The following is a 23,050-nucleotide window of genomic DNA, read 5'->3' on the forward strand; positions in this document are numbered from 1 at the left end:
AACATTTTTGGGATTTAAAGTGTGTAATTTGCATTTTTTAAGCACATTTGGCACATAACATGCCTCATCTTTGCAAACTTTTCCTTCTCTGTCTGAATCATATTTGGATCAATAAATCGATCTGTATGGTTCTAATATTTCCTGTTCTAATATATCCTAATAACTGCTCTTTTATCCAATATCAGGCTGATAATAGTGTGTATCCCTCAGGCAGGAGTGGACGGCACGCACTGTGGGAGTGAGTCAGAAATCCAAACAGAGCAGGATTAAGAAAAGAGTCTAACACAGGGCTCTCGTCACTGTAATTGAGCCGCTTTTTGTTTACAACTAGTTTTTAAAATCAGTAATTTTACTTTTACTTAAGTATATTTTGGAGGAAGCTACATTTTAAATAGCATCAAGTACTGAGCAAAAAGTGAAGCACTGAAAGCAAAAACAAGGAGGTCTAGCTTTCTGTCAGTGACAGTCACTAGCACGATGACTGCTGCAGCGGTCTTTTCTTTGCTTACCAAGGCATCAAACACAAGCGTGTCGAAGGTGTCGCTGTCCGAGTTCTCCATCATGATGTTGAAGAGAGCATCCAGAGTGTCTTGAAGGAACTAGAATGGCAAAAGCATAGCATGTTATAGCAGACCAGCAATGTTAGATGCAAATCAGAAAAACATGGAAATGGAAAGTAATAGTCTCACTAGGAAGTGGCAAAACTGCTTTGATTGCTCACGAAATCAGACTGAGAGAACTTGATTAACTTTTGTCTTTTGAGGTAGGCTATTTTAATTTATTCAACATGTAAACAGAAACCTTACCCAAAAATTAAGATGCTTCACCACCATAAAACTGCATGTGGTTACAGCCACATAATGTATGAATCTTATAAGATGTTCTCCCACGATTTTTAGATATTATCATTATTTGGTGACCAAATATAACTCAATAAAGAAAACAAAAAATTATCATCTCTGATCAGGGTATTAAATTTATTCACAGTACAAGAAATATGATACCTAACATGTTGAATGTGGGCCCAGACAATGTGTATGGTGTAACTAACTGACAAGTGAACTCCAGCACTGACAGTGCTACCATTACACACCATTTACAGCTGTTAACAGGACCAATATAGTACTGTGAAGACGCAATAATTCCCCTGTCAGCAGTACGTCAAGAAAGCCTAAGTATACACACACTCCCTCTCCGAGGAAACATGCTCCATTTACCCGGCCAATTCTGAGGCAACGCGACAAAACAGATGTAAAAGTGTCGGAAACAGAGATATCGCTGCGTATACTGTGCCTTGGTCTGTCATCTCGAGATGGATGAGATTCATCATGTGGAGACGAGAAACAAACACGGTTCAAGATACGGGGTTTAAAGCACAATTCAATCTGAGACGAGGCGGACTGTGAGACAGATGCAGGAGGAGAAGCCTGTTCTCTTGGAAAAATAATAAAGAAACAGACAGAAAGGCTTTTTTCTGCATAATTTCTAATGTACAATGCACATCAATGAAACTGAAGCCCTGTTGATCATTTGCTTTATTAACTTTAAGAGGTAAAAGTTATCTCATTAAACACCAGCAGCCTGGGAGTGCTTTTAAAGCTAATGTTGTGTTAATAATAACCCCCTTTCTCCTGAGTTTTAATGAAGCAGTCCAGCTGTGTGTCACAGATCTACAAGGCCTGATCAAACCTGTCAGAGTGAAGGGCTTCCTCATATACACTACAATCTGGCTGAACCCCAGCGAGTACACGCAAAAGTATCTCTAGAGAGTGATTTATTCATCTGCCCCACGCTGAGCACTTTAAGGGCCGGCGTAATTCTCCTGACAGCGGGTCATCTTCTTCTCCGTCTGCATGCTGTGTGTGGTGCTTCTCGCTGGAGATTTAAAAAAGAAACCAGCAACCTGCCCTCCCTCTCTCTCTCTGACAGGAGGTGAAATTATTTGTGAAATTGCTGTCGAGGAGGAGTAGCCTTCAAGACCACTTAGCATGGTGACTGGATTGTTGATGCTACCAGCTTTTGGCATATTTTTTTTTTGTTTATGCTCATTTGTGTTCAGTCGGGAGAATGAGACATGGTTCAAGGATATCTAAATTAAAACGTTACCTCAGTCAAACTGAACCTTTGGTCCTCTGACGTCAAAGACACTCAGAACATTTTCAAAAGGAAGATGGGCTTTGTTTTCTACTGAACTATTCAGCTTTTACAAAATCTAGAAAATACTGGCAGAGACTTTGAGCCAAATTTATAAATTAAACGTGTCTCACCAAGCAAAATGTTTTGTGTAAAATAATACATAAAAATGATACCTAATGATGAAGTTTGGTCTCTTTCTGAAAGTGTCAACTTAAAGTACCTATAAAAAGAATTCCTCCCCCTTGGATGAATCACCCTTTTATTGATTTTATAAATCAACCATGGTCAATATAATCTGACATTTTTAACAAAAAATATCCCAGTTAGTGTCAAAGTAAAAACAGATATCTCAATCAGGCTTGCACATCAGGACACTGCAATTTTACCCAATCCTTCTTTGAAAACTGCTCAAGCTCAGCATGCACAGGGATCAGGTGTAAACAGCCCCTATCCAATCCAGCCACAAATTCTCTATTGAATTTAGCTTTCCCTGTATATGCTTCGGGTTATTGTCTTGATTGAAAATATATCTTCTTCCAAGCCGTAGTTCTCTTGCAGACTGAAGAGATTGTCCCCCCAGGATTTTCCGATATTTTGCCACATTCATTTTACCCTCCACCTTTACAAGCCACACAGGGTCGGCTATTGAGAAGCACCTCCACAGCATGGTGCTGCCACCACTGTACTTCACAGTGGGGATGGGGTGTTAACAGTGATGTGCAGTGTTTTCCTAGACAGCACCAGCTTGGTTTGTCTCATCAGACCAACAAACTTCTGTCCACTTGATCATGGAGTCCCCCACATGGCTTGAGATTTGATGTTTTTTTTTTTAAACTGCGGTTTTCTCTTTGCCACTCTCCCATAAAGTTTAACTGGTGAAAAACTTGGCCGGCAGTTGTTTGCAGAGTTTCTCCCATCTCAGCTGCTGAAGCTTCAGAGTAGTCATAGGTGCCTTGGAGGTCTGTCTCATTTGTCTCCTTCTTGCACGGTCATTCAGTTTGTGAGGACGGCCTGATCTAGGCAGTTTTACAGGTGTGCCATATGCCTTCCTTTTTGATGATGGATTTAACTGAACTCCAGGGATGTTCAGAGCCTTACATTTTTTTGGCATCATGTGACAAAGTGCCCTCTGGGGTGCCTTACCAGTGGACAGACATCAAGTTGGACACCTTTAGATCCAGGTTAAAGGGGCAGAAAAAGTGAATGCCTTTTTGCAAAGCTTAATATGTAATGAGGGAACCCTGAAGGTTATAAAAGCCTGGGGGGCAGGCTGTGAGTGCACTGTTCCTGTGACATGTGAGAAGATAAATGCTTTGCCAAGGATGGATTTGTAAATGAAGTAATACAAATTCAGATACCTGCATCACCATCCTGTGCACATTTAAGAGAGACAGAGATTTATTTCCACATCATTCTCTACTATCTCACTGCTCAGTTTCCATCTCTACTTACTATCCTGTCCCTCTACTAAAAGCATAGAAGCCCTAAAATGAATGTTTGGAAAACTAAGAAAGATATTCAAATGTATTGGTGTTGGTACAGGCTTTGGACCTTGTCACATGTTCAACTCCTGATCCCAATGCAGTTTGCATTGTGCATTTCATCTTCTACTTTCTCTCAAAGGCAATCTAATACAGGCATAATAGCCCAAAAATGATCATTTTAAAAGAGACGGTAAATTAAGATCATTGTCTTTTCTTTAGCTTTAATGCACAAGAGTTCTGTGCCTCAGCATCAATTAAAAAGACAACATTCAGGGTTGTAAAACTGGCACACTGCACTTTTTCCACTCTCTGACCTTGACAACTTCGCCACCTTCCACCTTCATCAGCTGACGGAGGTTCTGCTGCAGCAGGCTGGTGTTGGAGCGCCACTTCAGCAGGCCCAGGAGGTCCACTGGGGAAAACAAAAAGTGAAGAAAAGCAAAACATCAACCACAAACCATAGGCGCATCGTCATCCTGCCAGTGATAATCTGATCTGAAGAAAAATGAAGAGGCAGCAATAAAGATTAGAATCAGATGAGCTTTAGGGTCATTTATTTATTTCTTAAAACCCACACACCCCTCAGATTGTATATCTCACTTATACAGCATAAGTCTCTTTATTAGATGTCTCACTTTAATCATGAACAATGAATCCAGTCACAGGATGATGAGTCAGCATGTAATTAATCACACCCAAGAGAGCCCTCACTCAATATCAAACCTGAGCTTTAAAAATTCCCTCATGTCTATTTATGAAGGTGTTGTATATATACTAAAGCAGCTCAGTGCACATCAGTCAGAACCTTGTTAAGGACAGATGATGCTACTTTGTCAAATTTAAACAGGCTTTAAAGACGACACTCTATAGCAAGACCATTTTGCATCACTACTCAAAGAGCATTGCACAACAATGGTACTCTTCAAATGACTCCTTTTCTTTCCTTTTTTTCAAAATGCATAAATCTGCTGCGTTTCATCGCACAATAAATATAGAAAAGACACCATAGTCAAATAAAGTCTGTGTCTTCATATGCAGGGTTCCCTTTTGGAAGGCCTGATAAAACAACCAAAAAGTTTCACCTTTATATTTCAAGATTATCTAGTGGAGCTTGGAGATAACATCAGTTAGCGTTAGTTTTGAATATTATTTTTCTTTTTTAATGAATCTAAAATGTTATAAAAGAGCAAAGCTGAATCAACACAATACCTTACTCTCTTAAGTGTAAAGTCAATGGCTGCAACTCAAAACAAAGGCTTCACCTGCCACCTTGTTTCTTTACTATTCTAGGAATTGTCACTAAATTCTTATTAATTGTATATAAACCTATAAAAGAGCCTGCCTTAGTTTAGGTGATGATTGCTCTGCAGTTGAACGTTTACTGCCTAACCTGCAATGTGGTTATTAAAATATTCTACTGCCGTGCTTGCTTAGGAGAAATTAACATATGATGGATATCTATTTTTATAAACTAGAAAGAGGTCATTTAGTTTAAAAGGGTAATACAAATCTGCAGTTTTTAATTTAATCATCCCACAAACATAATAACTTTACCACAAATGTAAATGCTGTTGTTTGTGTGATTTTCTGGGAAGGAAATCATTTTGAGGTTTTAAGATAATTTCAACATAAAATTAAATGTCCTAGGTCATTGTTGTTTGTTGTAGGGCTCAAGTCTCTTTAAGGTCAAGTCATATCACAAATGTAGTCATGATAATTTTTGTGTTCACCATGTAACAGGAAGTAGCATTTTTTAGTCTTAAAAGCCATGAATGTTAGCAGAGTGGATTAAAACGTGTGAAAACAGCACTGAGGAAATTCTGCATTGTTCTCTGACAAGGAAGCACAGCCTTGTCATGTTTTTGTTTTCATGTGCAAAAAAGGTTGTTTTTGTCAGCTCTCTATGAATTGTAAAATTACTAAGATTTAGATCAGATGAACACCCTCAGAGGGCTTCTTTCATGAAGAAACCCTTGGATTTTGCAATCAATAATGATTGATTGTCATCTTGCGATGACAATAAATTGATATCAATCATCTCCTTTCCTAATAAAAAAGGTGCTTAGATTCATGGCTCTACCAGTGTTTCAAGACTCCAGACAAAAACTTCCTGTTTCATGGCGAACAAAAAATTACCATAAGGTTTTCTGATGTGACTTGAGATTAAGCCGACTTGAACCTATGACAACAAACTACGACCACAACTTTCACTTGTCATGCTCACATTGCATTTGAGCGAATTGGTTAGTTAACTAAATATTGAGAGACAATGATTTTTACCTTCACTGCCAGCAAATGTAATACTTATTACATTTGCTGTAGGCAACTGCTGTTATGTTTGAAGGAAATCTATTATGTTTGTGGGTAGTTATTAAGTTTTCAGATGTTGCAGGGCTCTGGTGAAGACAGGCATCAGAAAAGCTACATACATTAACAGTAAAAGAAAATTGACTGGAATACATCAGAAGTTTGTAATCACAACTAATCTCAGAATTTCTATAGTTAATCCCCTTTTACTTGTTATGAACTAAAAAGAAAATAATGGAACATTTAAATGAAATGTTTGATAACGCAAGATGCAGATTACTTCTGACTTGTCCAATTAACTGTCTGCAAGTTTTTCAAAGCGAAACGAGACACTTACAGCACAGAGGTGTCTTTAATTTATACCCCCTTTATACTAGCTCTCACCATCCACCATACCAGGTACATTATTCACCCTACCTTCCCTATCACATGGCCATCACAGCCCAAACAGAGTCACCACCTTCAACAGACCCAGGCTCAGTACATGCAAGCTCCATGTAGTGACAGTGACTCATGATTTCAACCATAAAAATACAACTATTTCTCAGGAAGTGAGAAAACTGAGAAAGTCAAAAGAGAGAGCTTAGCAAGAGGAGAGGAGAAGCAGAGACAGGGTACGGTGTAATTAAAAAGACATGAAATAACAACTGAAATCAGAAACTGATTATCAGGATCTACCACAATCATGAATGTGTGAGTCAAAACATCACACGCTTTGATACAATTCCTGCAAAGTCATTGTGATAAAATTAAAGAATAAATTGAATAAACAAAGCAAAAGCACAAAAACAGCCTATTATAATTTTAGATTGTTGCTTTTCTCTATTATTTAAAATCTGATGTTAAGAGTAGAGGTTATAAATTGTGTCAATGTTACTGTATGTTTGCCCCATATAATTATATTCACAGGGAATAAACAGGGTATGAGAGGGTGGATAGATGAATGACAACTCCAGATTAATCCTTAATCATTTGCTAATACACACACAAAGTCGGCATCATGATAATTTTCCTGCCTGCCAGAGTCAAGCCTACTTAGAAAAAGCAGACCCTGAAATATGTTGTCATCCCAGAGCCCACACCTGTCGCTGCAGTCTGTCTGTTTGGCCACGTCAGATTAGCTATTGTTGAAGCCAATCAAGCATGGTGACACTGTGATTGATGCCTATCATCCTCAAATGTGACAACATCATCAGGTCCAGTCAAAAGACCATTTCTGAACCACTGGGGATCCCACTCCCAGAGGAGAGAAATTGACAGTTTAGCACCTCGGAAGGACAAATGGAGCGAAATGGGATAAAATCAACAGTCAGCCTGGTCCCACTGGGGCGATGCTGTTGGAGCCACACTGCGTGCAGCATACGGGGCAGGGGCAAGGAGTGTGAGGGATCCTAGACAGTATGGGATCACAAGAAATTCACCAAGTGCTTCCATATAAAAGCATCCGCTACAGAATTGACACATTGTTTGTAATTCGTTTTCCAGGGGGGATTGATTTGATAAGAATTAAAAATTCACCCCTTTGTTAAGCAGCCTAACAGGCAAGGACCAGTCAAGGAAGGAATACTGGGTTATACTGAAAAAAATCAATTATAATGCAAGCTAAACTTAGCAAGAGGTCACCTAAAAGTTATTTCTGTAAGCTAGGAGTCCCTTAAAGCTAACATTGCTGTTCAGAAGTGTAATGGGACACCTTACTGTCAGCATGCTAGCGTTCTAGCTAACATTAGCATCCACTAACATGCTAACATGTTGTAGCAACAGCAGGACATTTCAATCACGAAAAATGCATTAAGGGCAAAACAGGTTCATTTACTTTGAGCAATTAATGTAAACATAAAATACAAGTTTTATGAATTTAATAAAAAAGTGAAGATAGCCATCAAATTTCGATGACAATTGTCAACATCTGTTTACAACTTGCGATAAACAAAGTAGATGAAGAAAACAGGTGGTTAAATGATCATCATTTCCTCTAAGTGCTGAATGGTCATGCACAATTTAATTCAATACTAACAGTATAGTATTACTGTATACTAACAGAAGTATGCTATTTTGGACAAGCTACATGAACTCCTCGCTCGCCCAATGTTAACAAGGAAAAATAACTAATTAAAGCACTAATTAGCTACCAATGTTTATGTATGCAGGGAAAAGGTCATAATTCAAGAAAAACTGTACGAAAAATTTTAAAAAGCAACCAAGCATATTCTAGTCAATACCACTGTTAGCTACAAAGTTGCTTAATGCTAATATAGCTGTTCTGTAGTTTTAGACAAAATTATAGCAATGCATTCACTTTGTAGCTTACATCAAGGTAAACTATGAACAAAAACTAGTTAATATACTAACTAGCTACCCTAATGTTTATCTATGTAGCAGAAAGTTGGTCATAATTTAAGACAAAAGAACAGGCAAAACATACAAAAGCAAAAAACCACCTCCTAGTGAATACTACTGCGATCTACGAGGTTGATAAATGCTAATATTGCTATTCAGCAGTTTCAGATGATATTAAAACAAAAACATTTACTTCCTTGCTTACAAAAACATTTATAAAAACGGCCATCCACCTCCTAGTGAATAATACTGTTAGCTACAAGGTCACACAATGCTAATACTGCTTTACAGTGGTTTTAGATGACTTAAAAGCAATACACTTACTTCCCAGCTTACATGCAGCTAGCTTGGAACAAATAACCAATTTATTTATCTGCTACTTTACTGTTTAGGTATGGGCTGATATTTTTCCAATTTTTACATTCTGAACGCTTCGCAGTCATAAACAGCTCTAACATGGCCTTTTTGGTAGCGTTTCTCTATGTAGAAAACCCTTCTTGCCCCCCAGGGGAAGTTCTTCGCTGCTGCATGATATCATCTGCAAAGAGCCTTAGCTAAAGTAGCCAGGAACATTTTGTTTTACAATGATAATAAAACATTTAGATAGATTTTCCACCAGATTTTTGACTGTTAGCAATGTAAATATCCATGTCAAACTAAAACCTGAAATATAGTGACATTGAATAATCTATATAACCTTGCAGTTAAATATATTCAAAAAACAAATAAATAGAACATATTTATACCATATTTTAAAGGGAGAATGGCTGCTGTGTGAATATGGTAGAAATAAGAAAGTTCGAGTCATATAAAGTGATTAAATATTAGCAATAGAAATGCGTATTTCATTTTGACTGCACCTTTTAATGCAAAATACTTCACCTTAGAGGGGCTATTCCTAAGTTTTCTGCTTTCACACAAGCTCTTTATTTCTTCCTAGTTTGCCTGTATAAGCCTGTTGAGTCATTTATCTGTAAAGAACTCAAGCCGAATTTTCAGCGAAATCTCAACGGATGTGACGTAGGGTATGTAGTACGCGCACCCCCCTGCTCTGTTTATACCTGGCTACGGTGTTTAGAATGGAAATAAATGGCAATGGAGAAGGCTGCTTCTGCGCACAAACGGCTAGCGCAACCTAAACATCCACACAAACTCAGCATAAACATAAAAAAAGGAAGATAGTTTTATCTGCTGAAGCCCGTCAAGCTAAATGAGAGCTTGACCGACGCAGGGGGAAATGGAGGGTAAATATGGGTGGAGCATCTGAGAAATGGAGGGAGATTCGCTCTGTGCTTGAGATAAATACCAATCCAGAGATGGCCGTCATTCTGTAAGAAAGGTAGGGCATGATTGATTGAATGATTTAATGTTTGTTTACAGAGTATGTTTCTTGACAAGAGCTTTATTCTGTCTTTATAGCTCTTTCTTTAATAGCCATGACCTTGTGTTTGGATATGAATTTTAAATATGTAGGCCTTTTCAACACAGTGATGTAACCCCAGAATCACTTTTTTCATTAAATATTTTTCTCCTTCCAGCCAAGGTTGGAACAGGATGTTCATACATCTTTCACGCGGTCGGCTCCTCTCCCGGCTCAGCTGTCATTAGATCTCTGCTTCTCCTGCAGCCTCCGTTTAGAGAAGCACACAGCAAATACCCAGGGACGAGCCAGCCAGCAGCCACTTCACACCGGCTCCCTGCACTGGGAGACCGCATGCATAAATCCAGCTTAATTAAAAAGAGTGTTTCATCTCAGATGTGGGGATCAGGGATGAGGTGTCATGTGTATGAAGCAAGCAGTCTGTTGCAAAGGGCATTCAAGTACTGTTTTTTTTTCTGCCTTTTGCTAGTTGAGCTGTTGTTTCAGAACTGCCGCTAATGTTAGCTCGTTTCAAGCTTAGGATACTGTTAGTGTGAAATCCCAGGCAATACAACCCAATCTTTTCATACCACAGACAGTTAGTTTGAATCATTAAAAATCAGGGTCTTTACTCTTACCCTCTAGTTACTTCCACTGAAGGTGGTCCTAGGTCCCAAAAGCAAGGGCACAGGATAAAATCTGGCCCTTTGGCTCCACAGTAGCCAATTTGCAAAGGCTCCCTTAGCCTTCATTTTCTCACTCTAGATCAGTGCACACAAACACAATCATGAGGACGACTGCTGACTTGACAAATGTCCACAAGACAATCATTGATACCCTCCAAAAGGGGGTTAAGCCACAGAAGGTCACTGCTGAAAGGACAGGCTGTTCTTAAGAGATTTATCAAAGCACATTAATAAAAAGTTGACTGAAAGGGAAAAGTGTGGTAAGAAAAGGTACACAAGCAACAGGGATGAGCTCAGCCTTCAGAGGATTGTCAAACAAAGCAGATCCAAAAACTCAGGGGAGCTTCACAAGGAGTGGACTGAGGCTAAAGCCAGTGGATCAAAAGCCACCACACACAGACGGGTCCAGCAAATGGGCCACAGGTGTGGTGTTCTGAGTGTCAAGCCACTTCTAAACCACAGATGTTGCTGCTTCTCACCAGGGCAAAAGAGAAAAACAACTCAACCATTGCTCAGTGAAAGTCCAGTTTTCAGATGAAAGTTAATTTTTAAATTTCATTTGGAAATCAAGGTCCCAGAGTCTGAAGGAAGATCGGTGAGGCACAGGATCCAAAGTGCTTGAAGTCCAGTGTTTTCAGTTTCCACAGTCAGCGATGGTTTGAAGTACTATGCCACCTGCTGCTGTTGGTCCAATATGTTTTGTCAAGTCCAGAATCAACACTGTCAGCCATCTACCAGGAGAGTTTAGAGACCTTCATGCTTCCATCTGAGAAGCTTTACGGAGTTCCGATTTCCTTTGCCAACAAGACATGGCACCTGCCCACAGTGAAGCCAAAACTACCAGAAATTGGACTGCCAAACACCGGGTTACTGTGACTGATTGGCCAACCAATCAGCCAAAAGAATCTCTGAGGTACTGTCAAGAGGAAGATGAGAATCAATAATACAGACGAGCTGAAGGCTGCTTTCAAAGCAACCCTGGGCTTCATAACACCCCTGCAGTGCCACAGACTGATTGCCTCAATGTAGTATTAAGTGCAAAAGGAGTCCTGACCAGTTGATGGGTGCATAAATGGGCAATATTTTTCCATCCTTTTTTGGACTGACATTTTGTGATGTTCTAATATTTTAAGATGATGTTTTTTGGATTTTTGTGATCTGTTAGTGTTATCATCAACATTTACACCCAAAAATCATGACCTATTTCCCTTTGTGTTAGATTAATCGAGAATATTTAAAAGTTTCATGATATTCTATTTTTGAGATGCACCTGTATATCGTAATGGTACTCTGTATTGGCCATTTTTGAGTCCAGGTAATATATTCAGTAGGCAAAAAGAATTTGTGAATAAGAAGAAAGAACAATGGTATGTAAACAGCCAAATATTCAAGATTTTTACAATTAATTGTCAATCTCATTGTAGTGAAAATCGATGATTACTGTCCATGGAACTCAAGAGAATTTTATACTATATTAATTAGTCAAATAATCAGAAAGCATATATATGGCAGCTCAATGCCAGCAATGAGTAAAACTGTGACAATGTTCTTCAGTTTGTGAGTGAGTAATTGTTTGAATGTCAGAGCAAGTGAGTGAGTGTGCTGTTTTGGTCGTACTTGTGAAGAACTTCTAGGCTTTAATAAAAACAGAGAGGCTCCAGCACAGTCAGAGACAGATCGACTTGGTGTTCCTTTATTAAAAGAACTCAAACCTTTTCCTGGGGCTGTGGCGTGGGATGATATATCCCCGGGGAATACACATACCCACACACGTACCTCTCTGTTAATCAAACTCAGAGTGCGGTGACGAGGCAGTCTGATCCCGGAGCATCTATTGGTACCTCGTGAATTACCACCACAAAGTGCAAGGAGAGATTGAATCATGGCAGGGAGACACACACTGCTGCCAATCTTTTCCACATGAGGAACTACAACAAGCTCCTAGCAGTAGTATGACTCAGTGAGTTATCAATAGCCTGTCAGTAAAAGTATAGTGGTGGGTCAAGAAGAAGGGGTGGTTTCAGTGGTAGAGTGATTAATAGAAATATTATAAGAAAGGCATGAACATGAGGCCCATTGACCTTGAACTCTGAGCTCAAAATCTAATCAGATCATCCCTGAAGTTTGAAGAAAATGCCTTAAGAGAGTTCTTGAGATATTGTGCTCAAGAATGGCCTCGACAGATGAACAACCCACAAACACAATGCCTCCAGCCTCATCTATCATTGGTGTGGAGGCATAAAAAGAGTAAGCTATGTTGAAAAAAGAGTCAGAGAATGGCTCTGATTGATTTCTTTATTCTACATTATATAATGTTTTTGTAGGGATTGAGAAACATATTAATTAACCTTATCTAATGCAATCAGTGTGCAGGTTCTTGGTCTGTGTCTTCTATGCACCTAACCCACTGACATTCCTCCCCCCTGAGCAGAGCAGAGGTCACACATGACTGTATTGAAATGACAATTCATACCACTGACTAAATTAATAACTCTCAAAGGGAACAGTATTGCAACATTCTGATTCTGCATGTTATATAACAATGATTAAAAATTCCTCCTCTACTTCACATACAGGTAATTTTTTTTTTAAACTATAAGGATTTTCCACAGGGTCAAACTGGGCTTCTGCATTAGTATGTCAGCAGGTAGAGAAAAGATTTCTTCCTAAGATTCACACAGATAGAAAGCTTTTGTTCTTCTTAAAAGTAACTTTCAGGTGAAAATCCTGTTTTCAAAATGTCAGCAAATCACGATCTCAACTCAAAGATTTTTTTTTTCTTTACGCGAAACTGCTGAGATGGCCTCATAACTGCGAAAGTTTTGAAACTTCTGCAGCTCCTGAAATCCTGTGAGATAAGATGTCACATTAATTATGGTGAAGAATGTTTTTTTTTAAAAGACCAGTTCAAATAATAAGATAAGATAAGATATGACATGATGCGATGCAATGCGATGTGATACGATACAAAGTATGCTACAATATGAAATGATACGATATGACACAATAAGATACCATGCATTATAATATGATACAATACAACATGATAAGATACGGCGTATGACACAGTAAGTTTAAACAATACTATATTATATTATATAATAATATATTGTGTTATGAAAGTACACGGAAAAGTTTGGCCCTCTGATTAAGATGCAAAACAAGATTATGATGCAATATGTTACATTTTTCACAATGGTATACTGTAGCACACAATAACGTGATACCTTAGGGCACCATACGATACCATGCCATATACCATACCATACGACTCATCAAAATACAACGGATAAAGTAAGTACATGTAATAAGTACAATACACTTTAATTTGAATAGTATATTTGGCTTCAGTACCACACATATTTAGCTGCCTCTAAAGTAGTACTGCTGGACAAAAAAAAAAAAAAAAACTAAAAACAAAGCATAAAACCATCAACATACCAACAATAATACCTGTTGTTAAGGATTGGTGTGTAGGATTTCAGCGGCATGACTAAAACAAAGCTCGACAAGTGAAGCAACAAAATGATAAATAATACCACAGGCTATAAAATCTACAGGTTGGCCCAAACTATAATTGGAAGTGACAGGAGCAGACATTTTTCATGGATGTTTCAGGTGCATCATTTAAAGCTGTAGTAAGTTATTTTTAGTGTCAGATGCCCACAAAAACAACACAACCTGCAACACCTCCTCGTGCTGCAGTCTCCCTTGAGGAAAACCAGCAAGCAACAGTGCGCCAGCCAATGAGAAGGCTAGTACTTGCAGCCAATCAAGGCTCAGGCCAGAGGGAGTGCTCCTATTGGCCGCTGTAGTAGGTGTGCTTCTGCCTCTCAGCTCAGTGAGAAGCTGATACAATGGCAGAGTTACCGGCGGTGTTCGCTCCTATGTAGAATTTCTTCATGCTGAGACGAAGCGTTTTCTTGCCTGTGATTCAGCCATTGATTTCAGTGGAAAAGCGGAACAAAATCACTCCACAAGAGCTTTGCCACCGTCCGTATGTCGTCAGCAGACATGCACATTCGAGAGGAGGTATGTGAGAAGAGGGGCGGAGCTATGGAGCTCAAACAGGGAGAAGAACAGGACGGGAGGGGGTGTAGAGTTGATTCTACATGGTTCTCATCAAATGTTACATATCCAAGCTTTAAGCTGTACGTCAAGGTTGTAGAGATACACTACAGTACAATTCTATCACTGTTTAATCATGATTTTTCTATTTCTAAAAAGACAGGAGAGTGAACTCCCCTTTTCCTTATTTGTCTGCTCAAATACAAGTAATTCTTTTTCATTTTGGGATTTTACCGTTATAAATAAAACAATGCTTATGTTTACTTTATCAAAAGTGACAGTGATAAGACCTTACATGACACCCTTTTGAAACTTTAAACATATAAGAATTTTAGAACAAATCCTTTTGAAATAAACATGTGCAAGTGGAAAAAAGGCAAAACCCCTATCAATAAAACAGAGCCACTATCATCTGCAACCCTTTTAAGTGGTGTAGAAAGTAAACCTGGTACTTCCTGTCTCAGGTTATATTTGCTTTCTTATAAAGCCATTTTAACATGTTCTTTACATCAGAGCAGTTGTTCTAGAGTGGGAAATTGTTATAAATGATGGAATTACAAGACAGAAATTTGACCAGGTGGAGTTATTTTATAGAGCAAAAGACGTTCTTATTTCTAGATTTAGGGGGTTTCAAGTTTCAGAAGGATGTCTTCATAATTAGAGACTGCTTTAAGGAAAAACAACCTTTTCTGAGACACATCAAATATTATTCAGTGAGCACTCTCTTAGTACAAAAGAACACAAAGTGCTGGACATCATCAATTTGCATCAACAATTTGTTCAAAGCATTTCTTTTCCCTCTGCCCTTGCTAAGCTATTTAAAATTGTCTTTGCGTTACTGAGAATAAAAACATAAGGACATGATGCACTCCTTATTCACACTGGGTGTAGCTCTGGGCGAGCTAAACAATTAATTTCAATTCCTGTCAAAGCCAGCCTGCAGTGAATGTGTCGCTTCATTCTCACGCTTCCCCCAAAAAACAGGGAGAGGAATGAGGAAGCTTTCATTTTGGCTCCTATTAAAACAGTGACTCAGTCGTGCATACAGAAAGAAAAAAAAATCACAACACATCAAGTGCCAGGGAAAGCAAAGCAGGCGTTTAGGAGGGTTCTTTTTAGCGTAGCTGTGAAATCAGAGCCAGGAGCATTTGACCGCAAACATGCAGTAGGCATGCTTTTCACACAACAGCGGTGTTATGGACACGGAGTGGAAATGCAACATGTCAAAGATGGTTTATAATGAAGTCTGTTGGGGGGGAAACAAGAGGCTAAAGCCTAAATCTGAGGGCCAAAGGGCAGAAACTGGGCTTTCTTTAGCCTAATAAGCTTAGTTCTTCTCAGCACTGGGAAAAAAAATAAAAAAATATGCACCACAAGACTGACAGCAGTAAAAGAACAGAGCTGTTGGAGCCTCAGCAGAAATCTGCTCACTGAGATTTTCTCTTAGAAGGATGTAGAGACTGCTTTGAAGGTTACAACAATCAAAATATTAAAAAAAATGTTCAAGAAAGGAGCAAATGTCCAAAATGTAGATATGTGCAGGAACAAATGGAAGGAGTAGCAGGAGCCAACCCCCATAACCCTTCGAAAAGTTCAAGGTAAAATGCGTCTTATTTATTATAATGCAATTGCTATCATTTCAGCAGTGAAGCAAATTCCCCCTCGGGGATAATTAAGATATCCTCTTTGATTAATATCCTTGTTTGGGGCAGCAGAGGTCCCAGAGCTTTACGTTGTTCGATAAAGTTTACTGTACATGAATAATTTCATGTACCTAATGAAGTGACCAGTGAATGTGTATGGTCATGTTACAGCTCCTTGAAGTAGCTGCATGTATCTCACCTATGACTTTAGCAACACTGAGCCTCATTCACCAACCATTGTTTAGGCGACCGCAGCTTACAGGAAGTTTATGACTCCCACAAAATCACATGGTTGTATTTTAATTGATTCAGCACATTCATATTATTGCATAACTTAAATAAATGTGGTTTAAAGGTACTTGACATTTAGTTTGCTCATTCGGTGACTGATATATACTGCAAAATTAATTATGACAATAAATTTTGCAATTTTTTAATTTCAAAATAAAATCCTTTGGGCTCAGATGGCCAAGTGGTTGAGTCAGGCCCCATGTACACTCCCCTCAAAAAGTATTGGTCCAGTATTAATCCAGATGTAAAAACCTGGAAATTAAAGCTGAAATGTTGATCTCTTGTCTCATTTTCATCTTTTTGTGTCAAGCCGAATGTTTTCAGTCTACAGCAAAAATAAAGGAATTTGCCTCACTGCTCCGAATACTTCCGAATAAGGGGAGTGAATGTGGGCGATCCGGGTTCAAGTCCAGCCTGTGGCTCCTTTCCTGCATGTCTCTCCCCTAACTCTCAACCCTGTATCTAATTCTATCCACTGTCTTTCACTACCAATAAAGGTACAAAAAGCTCAAAAATAATTTTCTAAAATCACAACAATAAAGACCGACCATTACACATGGGTATCTTAATGACTAAGCTGTCCAGTGGCTCATTTTCCTAGAATAAATTGCATTCTGAAAAATGTGAGACATGATCTATATTCTTTGTTTACCTACTTTCTCCCCAGATTTAACTTTTTCCCTTGATGTGGTGTAAATCCTTTTCTCATTACAGAGTAATAATGTAAGTCTTTTTAGGGCAGCCAAATCTGAATGGGGGTTGGGCTTTAACCTGTTTGTCCACCTGCCATAATATCTGGTGGATTCAAAAATCTCAGCTCTTTTTAAACACAATTCTAGCTCTTTTCTGTTTTTTAAACATATTTTTGCTTAAGCTACATACAGTCTTTACAGAGGGATGGGTTGTCATGTTAACTTCCACTGAGTTAAGATTTAAGTGCAAAGAAATTGGAGTACAAAAAGTAAACAAGCAGCATTATTTAATGAGCTATAACTAAGGTTTATAGTATTCAAATTGTAGGCTATTTAATAAGAGCAAGTTGGTGCATGAATAAGAATTTAATATTTTGTGTGCAATTTCTGCACATCCACGCCAAAACTCAGGCTTTATCTATCCTGTACTTGCAACAAACCAAACATTGGTTCAAACAAACCAAAATACACCAGTAGCAGTAGAGGACTACTCAAAATCAAACTGAGTAAAAAACTGACACAGGGAGGAGGAGGCAGGGCTTTCTGGTCAATGAGCGAGTAGGTCCCCCTTGGTACTGCTCATAAAGTCAGTAGGAATAAGCAGAAAAAAGGGCTTTCATTCATGCAGTTTACTGTTACAAAATTACTTTTAGGTTTGGCTACTTTAGTTACCTGCCCAAGTTGAGCAAATTCACAACACTGCTGAAAAATACCTACATTTGGCTGGTGGCAGGAGCTAATTGCCCACCCTGCTACATTCTCTTTAGAACTATCTGATTGTTTGGTACATTTGGAGTCCAGCGTATGTCTGTTTTTAGATTTAAATTTGAGCATCCCTGACAGCTGTTTCCTTATCAGTTAGAGCATCTATGTGCTTGCACACAGCCCTGCAATCTCATGCCCTTATATGGGCCTAAAGAAGCATTTCTCTTCGCAAAGATGGTTTAAAAGGAGACAAGCTTTCATGACATGGCATCCATCAACTTAACAACATAGGTGTGAGGAATTTAGCAGCTTAAGAACTGTGACATGTATCTGCCTAAACCTTTTCTTAGAATCTTTTTTTAAGAGCAAATTATGGAAAAATCTTAAGCTTCTTAAATCTTGAGTGTTTTTATTAGGTGGGAGACCACAGAAAAAAAGGACAGCTTCAAATGATTGTTCATCTTATAATCCTCTGACTGCAGATTCTTGACAAGCCAGTTTGACGGAGGGACCAGATGATCTTTATCAACGGTCTTACAGAGAGATAATAAAATGTAACATCCCAGGAAAAGCAAACATGGAGGATGATCAAAATCCTAGGCTGGATGTCAGTTCCAGCAAAAATCCCAAAATGAGGAAATGAATATGGTATAGTTTATGTTTATGTGTGTGAGACATGAAAGTACGTGACAATCAGTTGGTGATGCTGCCCAATCTGCTAGCTCACATTTGTTATGGGGCAATGTGCCCTTGAATTATACATATTGAAAACATGTTTGGTATTTATGATTCAAAGTCAGGGAGGCTCTGACACTGTAGAGAGCAGTAAAACAATGGTGTCAACAGCACACGTTTGAGGACAAACCTCCACTCAGAATATAGTTCCCATGATGGTCAAAGTGGGCAAAGTGGGCCTAAAGTTGGGTTTAAAATCATGTAGAGTGCATCCAGGCTGAGGAAGATATTAGTGAAGAAGGCCCAGTGTACTGTCTTACAATAAAAATAAAAGAAAAGGGAATATAGATCTCAATAGAAGCCTAGTTCAAGCTTCAAAAAGCCCAATTTGGAGACAAAATAATAAAACGAGGAAGGAAAGACAAAACCATCTGAGGTATTACCGTTCTGTGTGAGCTTGGTGGAGCAGACCAGAGTGGAGATCTGGAAGGAGTCCTTGCTGATGGTGCAGTTGCCCAGGTTCTGGGTGCTTTTCCCCGTGGCGGAGTAACCCTTCTCCTCCAGCTCCAGCTTTGTGGCAGGAAGGTTCAGGTACAGAGATGAGTCCTCTAGCTTCTTTGCTTCCGCCTGGTTTCAGAGGATAAAACGACAAATTCACAGTTTACAAGCATCGAGTTCAGGGAGCTCATTAAGTTTAGCAGAATAACTGAAATCCATATCTGCTGTTTATGCTTTAATGAAGTGTTTTGTTTTATTACTGTTTTTCTAAGATGTTTTGAGTCCCCTGTGTATACTGTATAGAGTCACTGAAGCAGTTTTAGCAATATTGTCTTTCTGCCAGTTGTTTGCTGTGAGAGTATAAACTTTGCCAACCTTGACTGACAAGGCTAATGTAAAAAATAAGTGAAAGAAAAATGTAACTGGAGGAAATTTTCCCACATTAACTTTTTAATTAACATAAATGAGAACCATAACGCAAAGGTATCATTATACAAGGAATTTTAATTGGAAAGTAATTTCATTTTACTGTGGGGGTTGATGCGTGCCAACTACACGATTGTCTATAGAAGGCTGTGAAGCTGTAATTATGGCAGCTACTAATAATACAGGCTAATTTTTCACCTCATCTCTGCTCTGGTCTAGCAAAGAAGAGTGTGGGCTGGCAGTAACAGACACATCAGAGCTCCACAGACTGGCTACATAATGTGAGTGGAATTCTTCATGTTTACCTTGTACACGATGAGATCATGCTCGCCGTCCCTGAGGGTGGTACCGTCGTACCTCATCAGCTTCACGAAAGACAGGGCGAATATCTTCTCTGATTTGTCTTTGGCTGTAGGGAGGAGACAAAAATAACATGAGGAAGACAGCAAACAGACATGCAAGGGGTCATTTGGATCACAAGAGGTGAGAAATGCCAGGTAACTTATAATACAACATGACACGACCCAACACCACCAAGAAAAAACATGACACACCACAATATACTAAACTCAATATGATACAATACAACACAGCATGATATGATTCAATACAGTGAGGCATTGTCAGAACTGAAATAACAGGATACATAATGATTGTCATGAATCACGCTACAATATAAAATTGAATGTAGCGCAATGAAAGATAGGATAAAATATGTTATGACGCATAACAATGCAATGGAATTTACAATGCAATGAAATGAAATGCAACAGGATAAGATACAATACACAACAGCAAGATCTGATATGAAAATACACTGCACAATACAACACAGTGTAATACAATAAGATAGATAGCAAAGGTGTAATATGATACATAAAACACATAATACACACATTAAATGGCACACATGGCCAGCACATAAACCGTCCAATTGCCCTGACTCCAGTTATAATGAAGTGCTTTGAGAAACTTATCAGAAGCCACATCATCCAAGGACTTCCATCCACATTTGACCCTCACCAGTTCGCATACAGGGACAACAGATCAATAGAGGATGCCATCGCCATAGCCCTCCACACCACCCTGACCCACATAGAACAAAAAAACAGTTATGCCAGGCTTCTTTTCATTGACTTCAGCTCGGCATTTAACACAATCATCCCTAGCAGACTGGTATCGAAACTAAACAACCTCGGCCTCCCACACTCCACCTGCCTCTGGATTAAGGACTTCCTCAGCGACCGACCACAGAGAGTCAGAGTAGGGCCCCACCTCTCCACAGCACTCAGCCTCAACACTGGCTCCCCTCAAGGATGTGTACTGAGCCCCCTGCTTTATACTCTCTATACACATGACTGCACCACCACCCACCCAGGCAACTCCATCGTGAAGTACGTAGACGACACGACAGTGGTCGGTCTCATCTCAGGGGGAGATGAATCTGCGTACAGGGATGAGGTCAAAAAACTGTCATCATGGTGCAGCATCAACTACCTGGTCCTCAACACAACTAACTATAAAGAAATAATAGTGGACTTCAGGAGAAACAGATCTGACCCTCAGCCCATACATATTAACGGAGACTGTGTGGAGGGGGTCTTGGACTTCAAGTTCCTAGGCCTGCACCTGAATGATGACCTAAACTGGAAAACCAACACCAAAGCGCTGATCAAAAAGGCACAGCAGCAACTCCACTTCCTGAGGGTCCTGAAGAGCAACGCCCTGGCCAAGGAGCTGCTGGTGTCCTTTTACAGATGCTGGCATACTGCATCCCAGTGTGGTTCTCCAGCTGCACCGCTCAGGAGAAGACAGCTCTCCAGAGGGTCATAAACACTGCACAGAAAATCACAGGCTGTGCTCTCCTTAGAGGAGCTGTTCAGGTCCTGCTGCCACAGGAAGGCTCTGGGCATCCTGAAGGACTCATCCCACCCAACACATCACCTGTTCCAACTGCTATCCTCAGGAAGACGGTTCAGGACAATAAGAACCAAAACTAACAGACTGAAAAACAACACATATCCCAGAAAAGTTTCAATATTAAATGAGAAACTGCTCGAGCACTGAAAGAAACTGCAAACAATCTCGTTGTATGTTCTACAATGACAATAAAAATGATTCTGACTAAAGACAGGATACAATATGATACGCTAAGCTAACCTAAGCTAAGCTACACTACACTACAAGAGATATGATACGCTACGATATGCTACACTATGATATGCTACACTATGCTACTCTAGGATAAGATACGCTATGCTATGTTACAAGGACAAGTTTGTCCAATTTCACAGTTAAACCACAGAACATGCCAGAATAGTGAACTTTGTTTCGGCACTATGTTAGCATCCAGTGTAAATCAATGGGGTTTGAAATGATGTATTGAACCACAGCTAATGCTGTTTCTCAAAGTTACAACAGCAAAAGTGCAACAGGGACTTCTGAGAGTTTCCTGGCAGTAAACGGGAATTCACTCATCATTTTGAGATGAAACATTTATCGGTCATGATAACACAAAAATTGTAACACTGATCAAAACTTCAATTAAGTACCCAGCCCTAGATATGGCACAACAGAAAGGATGCAACATGTTATACCTGGGCCAGCATAATGGCGATATGAGGATACGGCAAACTGTGATTGTTGATACTTGGCAGTTTGGTGTCAGTTTCACCTCTTATCTTGCTCTACCCTTTAGCTCCTTCTGTCTAACATTATCTAGCTGTTTTCTCTTTAGGCCAATTAACTTCTGTTCACACTACCCTCATTCATGTCACAAGTGCCATCATGAGTAATCATGAAGTGGTGATTTGGTGCAGCAAACTGGCAGGAAAATCCATTCAGAGTTTTCTTTTTCTAATTAAAATACCATCATTTGGCTTCAGTAATAATTATATCACACACTAGGGAAACTATTTTCCAGTATTGATAGAACCATACAGTCAAACACTGTTGTTTACATGTGAGATTACATGTGTTACAACAAGTGTTTGTGATTTTTGTGTACATTTGTGATATCAAATCTTGAGTGCCTCTTTAGCAAATTCAAAGACAGCATGAGAGCTGTTAAGAGACAGGCTTTGGTGCAGTAAACTCCACGGCTGACTTTACAACAAGTCATTTACAAACTTGCAGACAAATAAAAAACAGGAAATCCCAAAAGTAAATCTCAGCACTGCAGGCTCTGAGTCAGCTCCTGAGTTTGCACAAGAAACTACTGTTCCCCTGTGATGGCTGTATTAATGCTGTGACTGTATTTGTGCCTGCTTTGTTTACTCTCTTTCTCTAAATGAGGCCGACACAATTCATTGTGAAACCACTGTGTTAGCGCCATTTACCTGTGAGTGAATTAACTGGAGCGAGGAAAAGAGATGCAAAGACAGGTGTTATTAATTACAAGCTAATATATCCTGCACCTGATAATAGATTCGATCTTATTTAACATGCCAGATATGCCATTTTAAAAGCAGTTTCCCTGATCCTAAAGATAAAAAATAATCATTTTTTTAATTAGCACATAACTGATACTCAAACACTAAGGTTAGGATATGAAAATCATGTGTCTGACATCAGATGCTATATGATACATTTACCCCTGCCTGATTTCTTAATTTTTGTATATTTGTCACACTTGGCCAGCCTACAAAATGACTCCAAGAGTGTATCGACGACACATCCAGGAAGTCACAAAAGAACCCAGAGGGCATTCCAAGAACCTGTAGGCCTCACTCAACTCATT

At 39.2% G+C, this 23,050-nt stretch overlaps 1 protein-coding gene across 1 annotated transcript in view; it reads right to left on the reverse strand.

The window, feature by feature from the left end:
- dock1 (dedicator of cytokinesis 1) overlaps nt 1-23,050 on the reverse strand; it is a 351,227-nt gene that overhangs the window by 245,853 nt on the left and 82,324 nt on the right. The window contains exons 17-20 of the mRNA XM_041815464.1: nt 19,617-19,720; nt 18,831-19,014; nt 3,935-4,032; nt 510-599 (exon numbers count right to left, since the gene is read on the reverse strand). Of these exons, the coding sequence (XP_041671398.1) occupies nt 510-599; nt 3,935-4,032; nt 18,831-19,014; nt 19,617-19,720 (476 nt within the window). The remainder of the gene's footprint in view (nt 1-509; nt 600-3,934; nt 4,033-18,830; nt 19,015-19,616; nt 19,721-23,050) is intronic.

The sequence above is a fragment of the Cheilinus undulatus genome, linkage group 20 (assembly GCF_018320785.1).
Source record: "Cheilinus undulatus linkage group 20, ASM1832078v1, whole genome shotgun sequence".
NCBI classification, from domain to species: domain Eukaryota; kingdom Metazoa; phylum Chordata; class Actinopteri; order Labriformes; family Labridae; genus Cheilinus; species Cheilinus undulatus.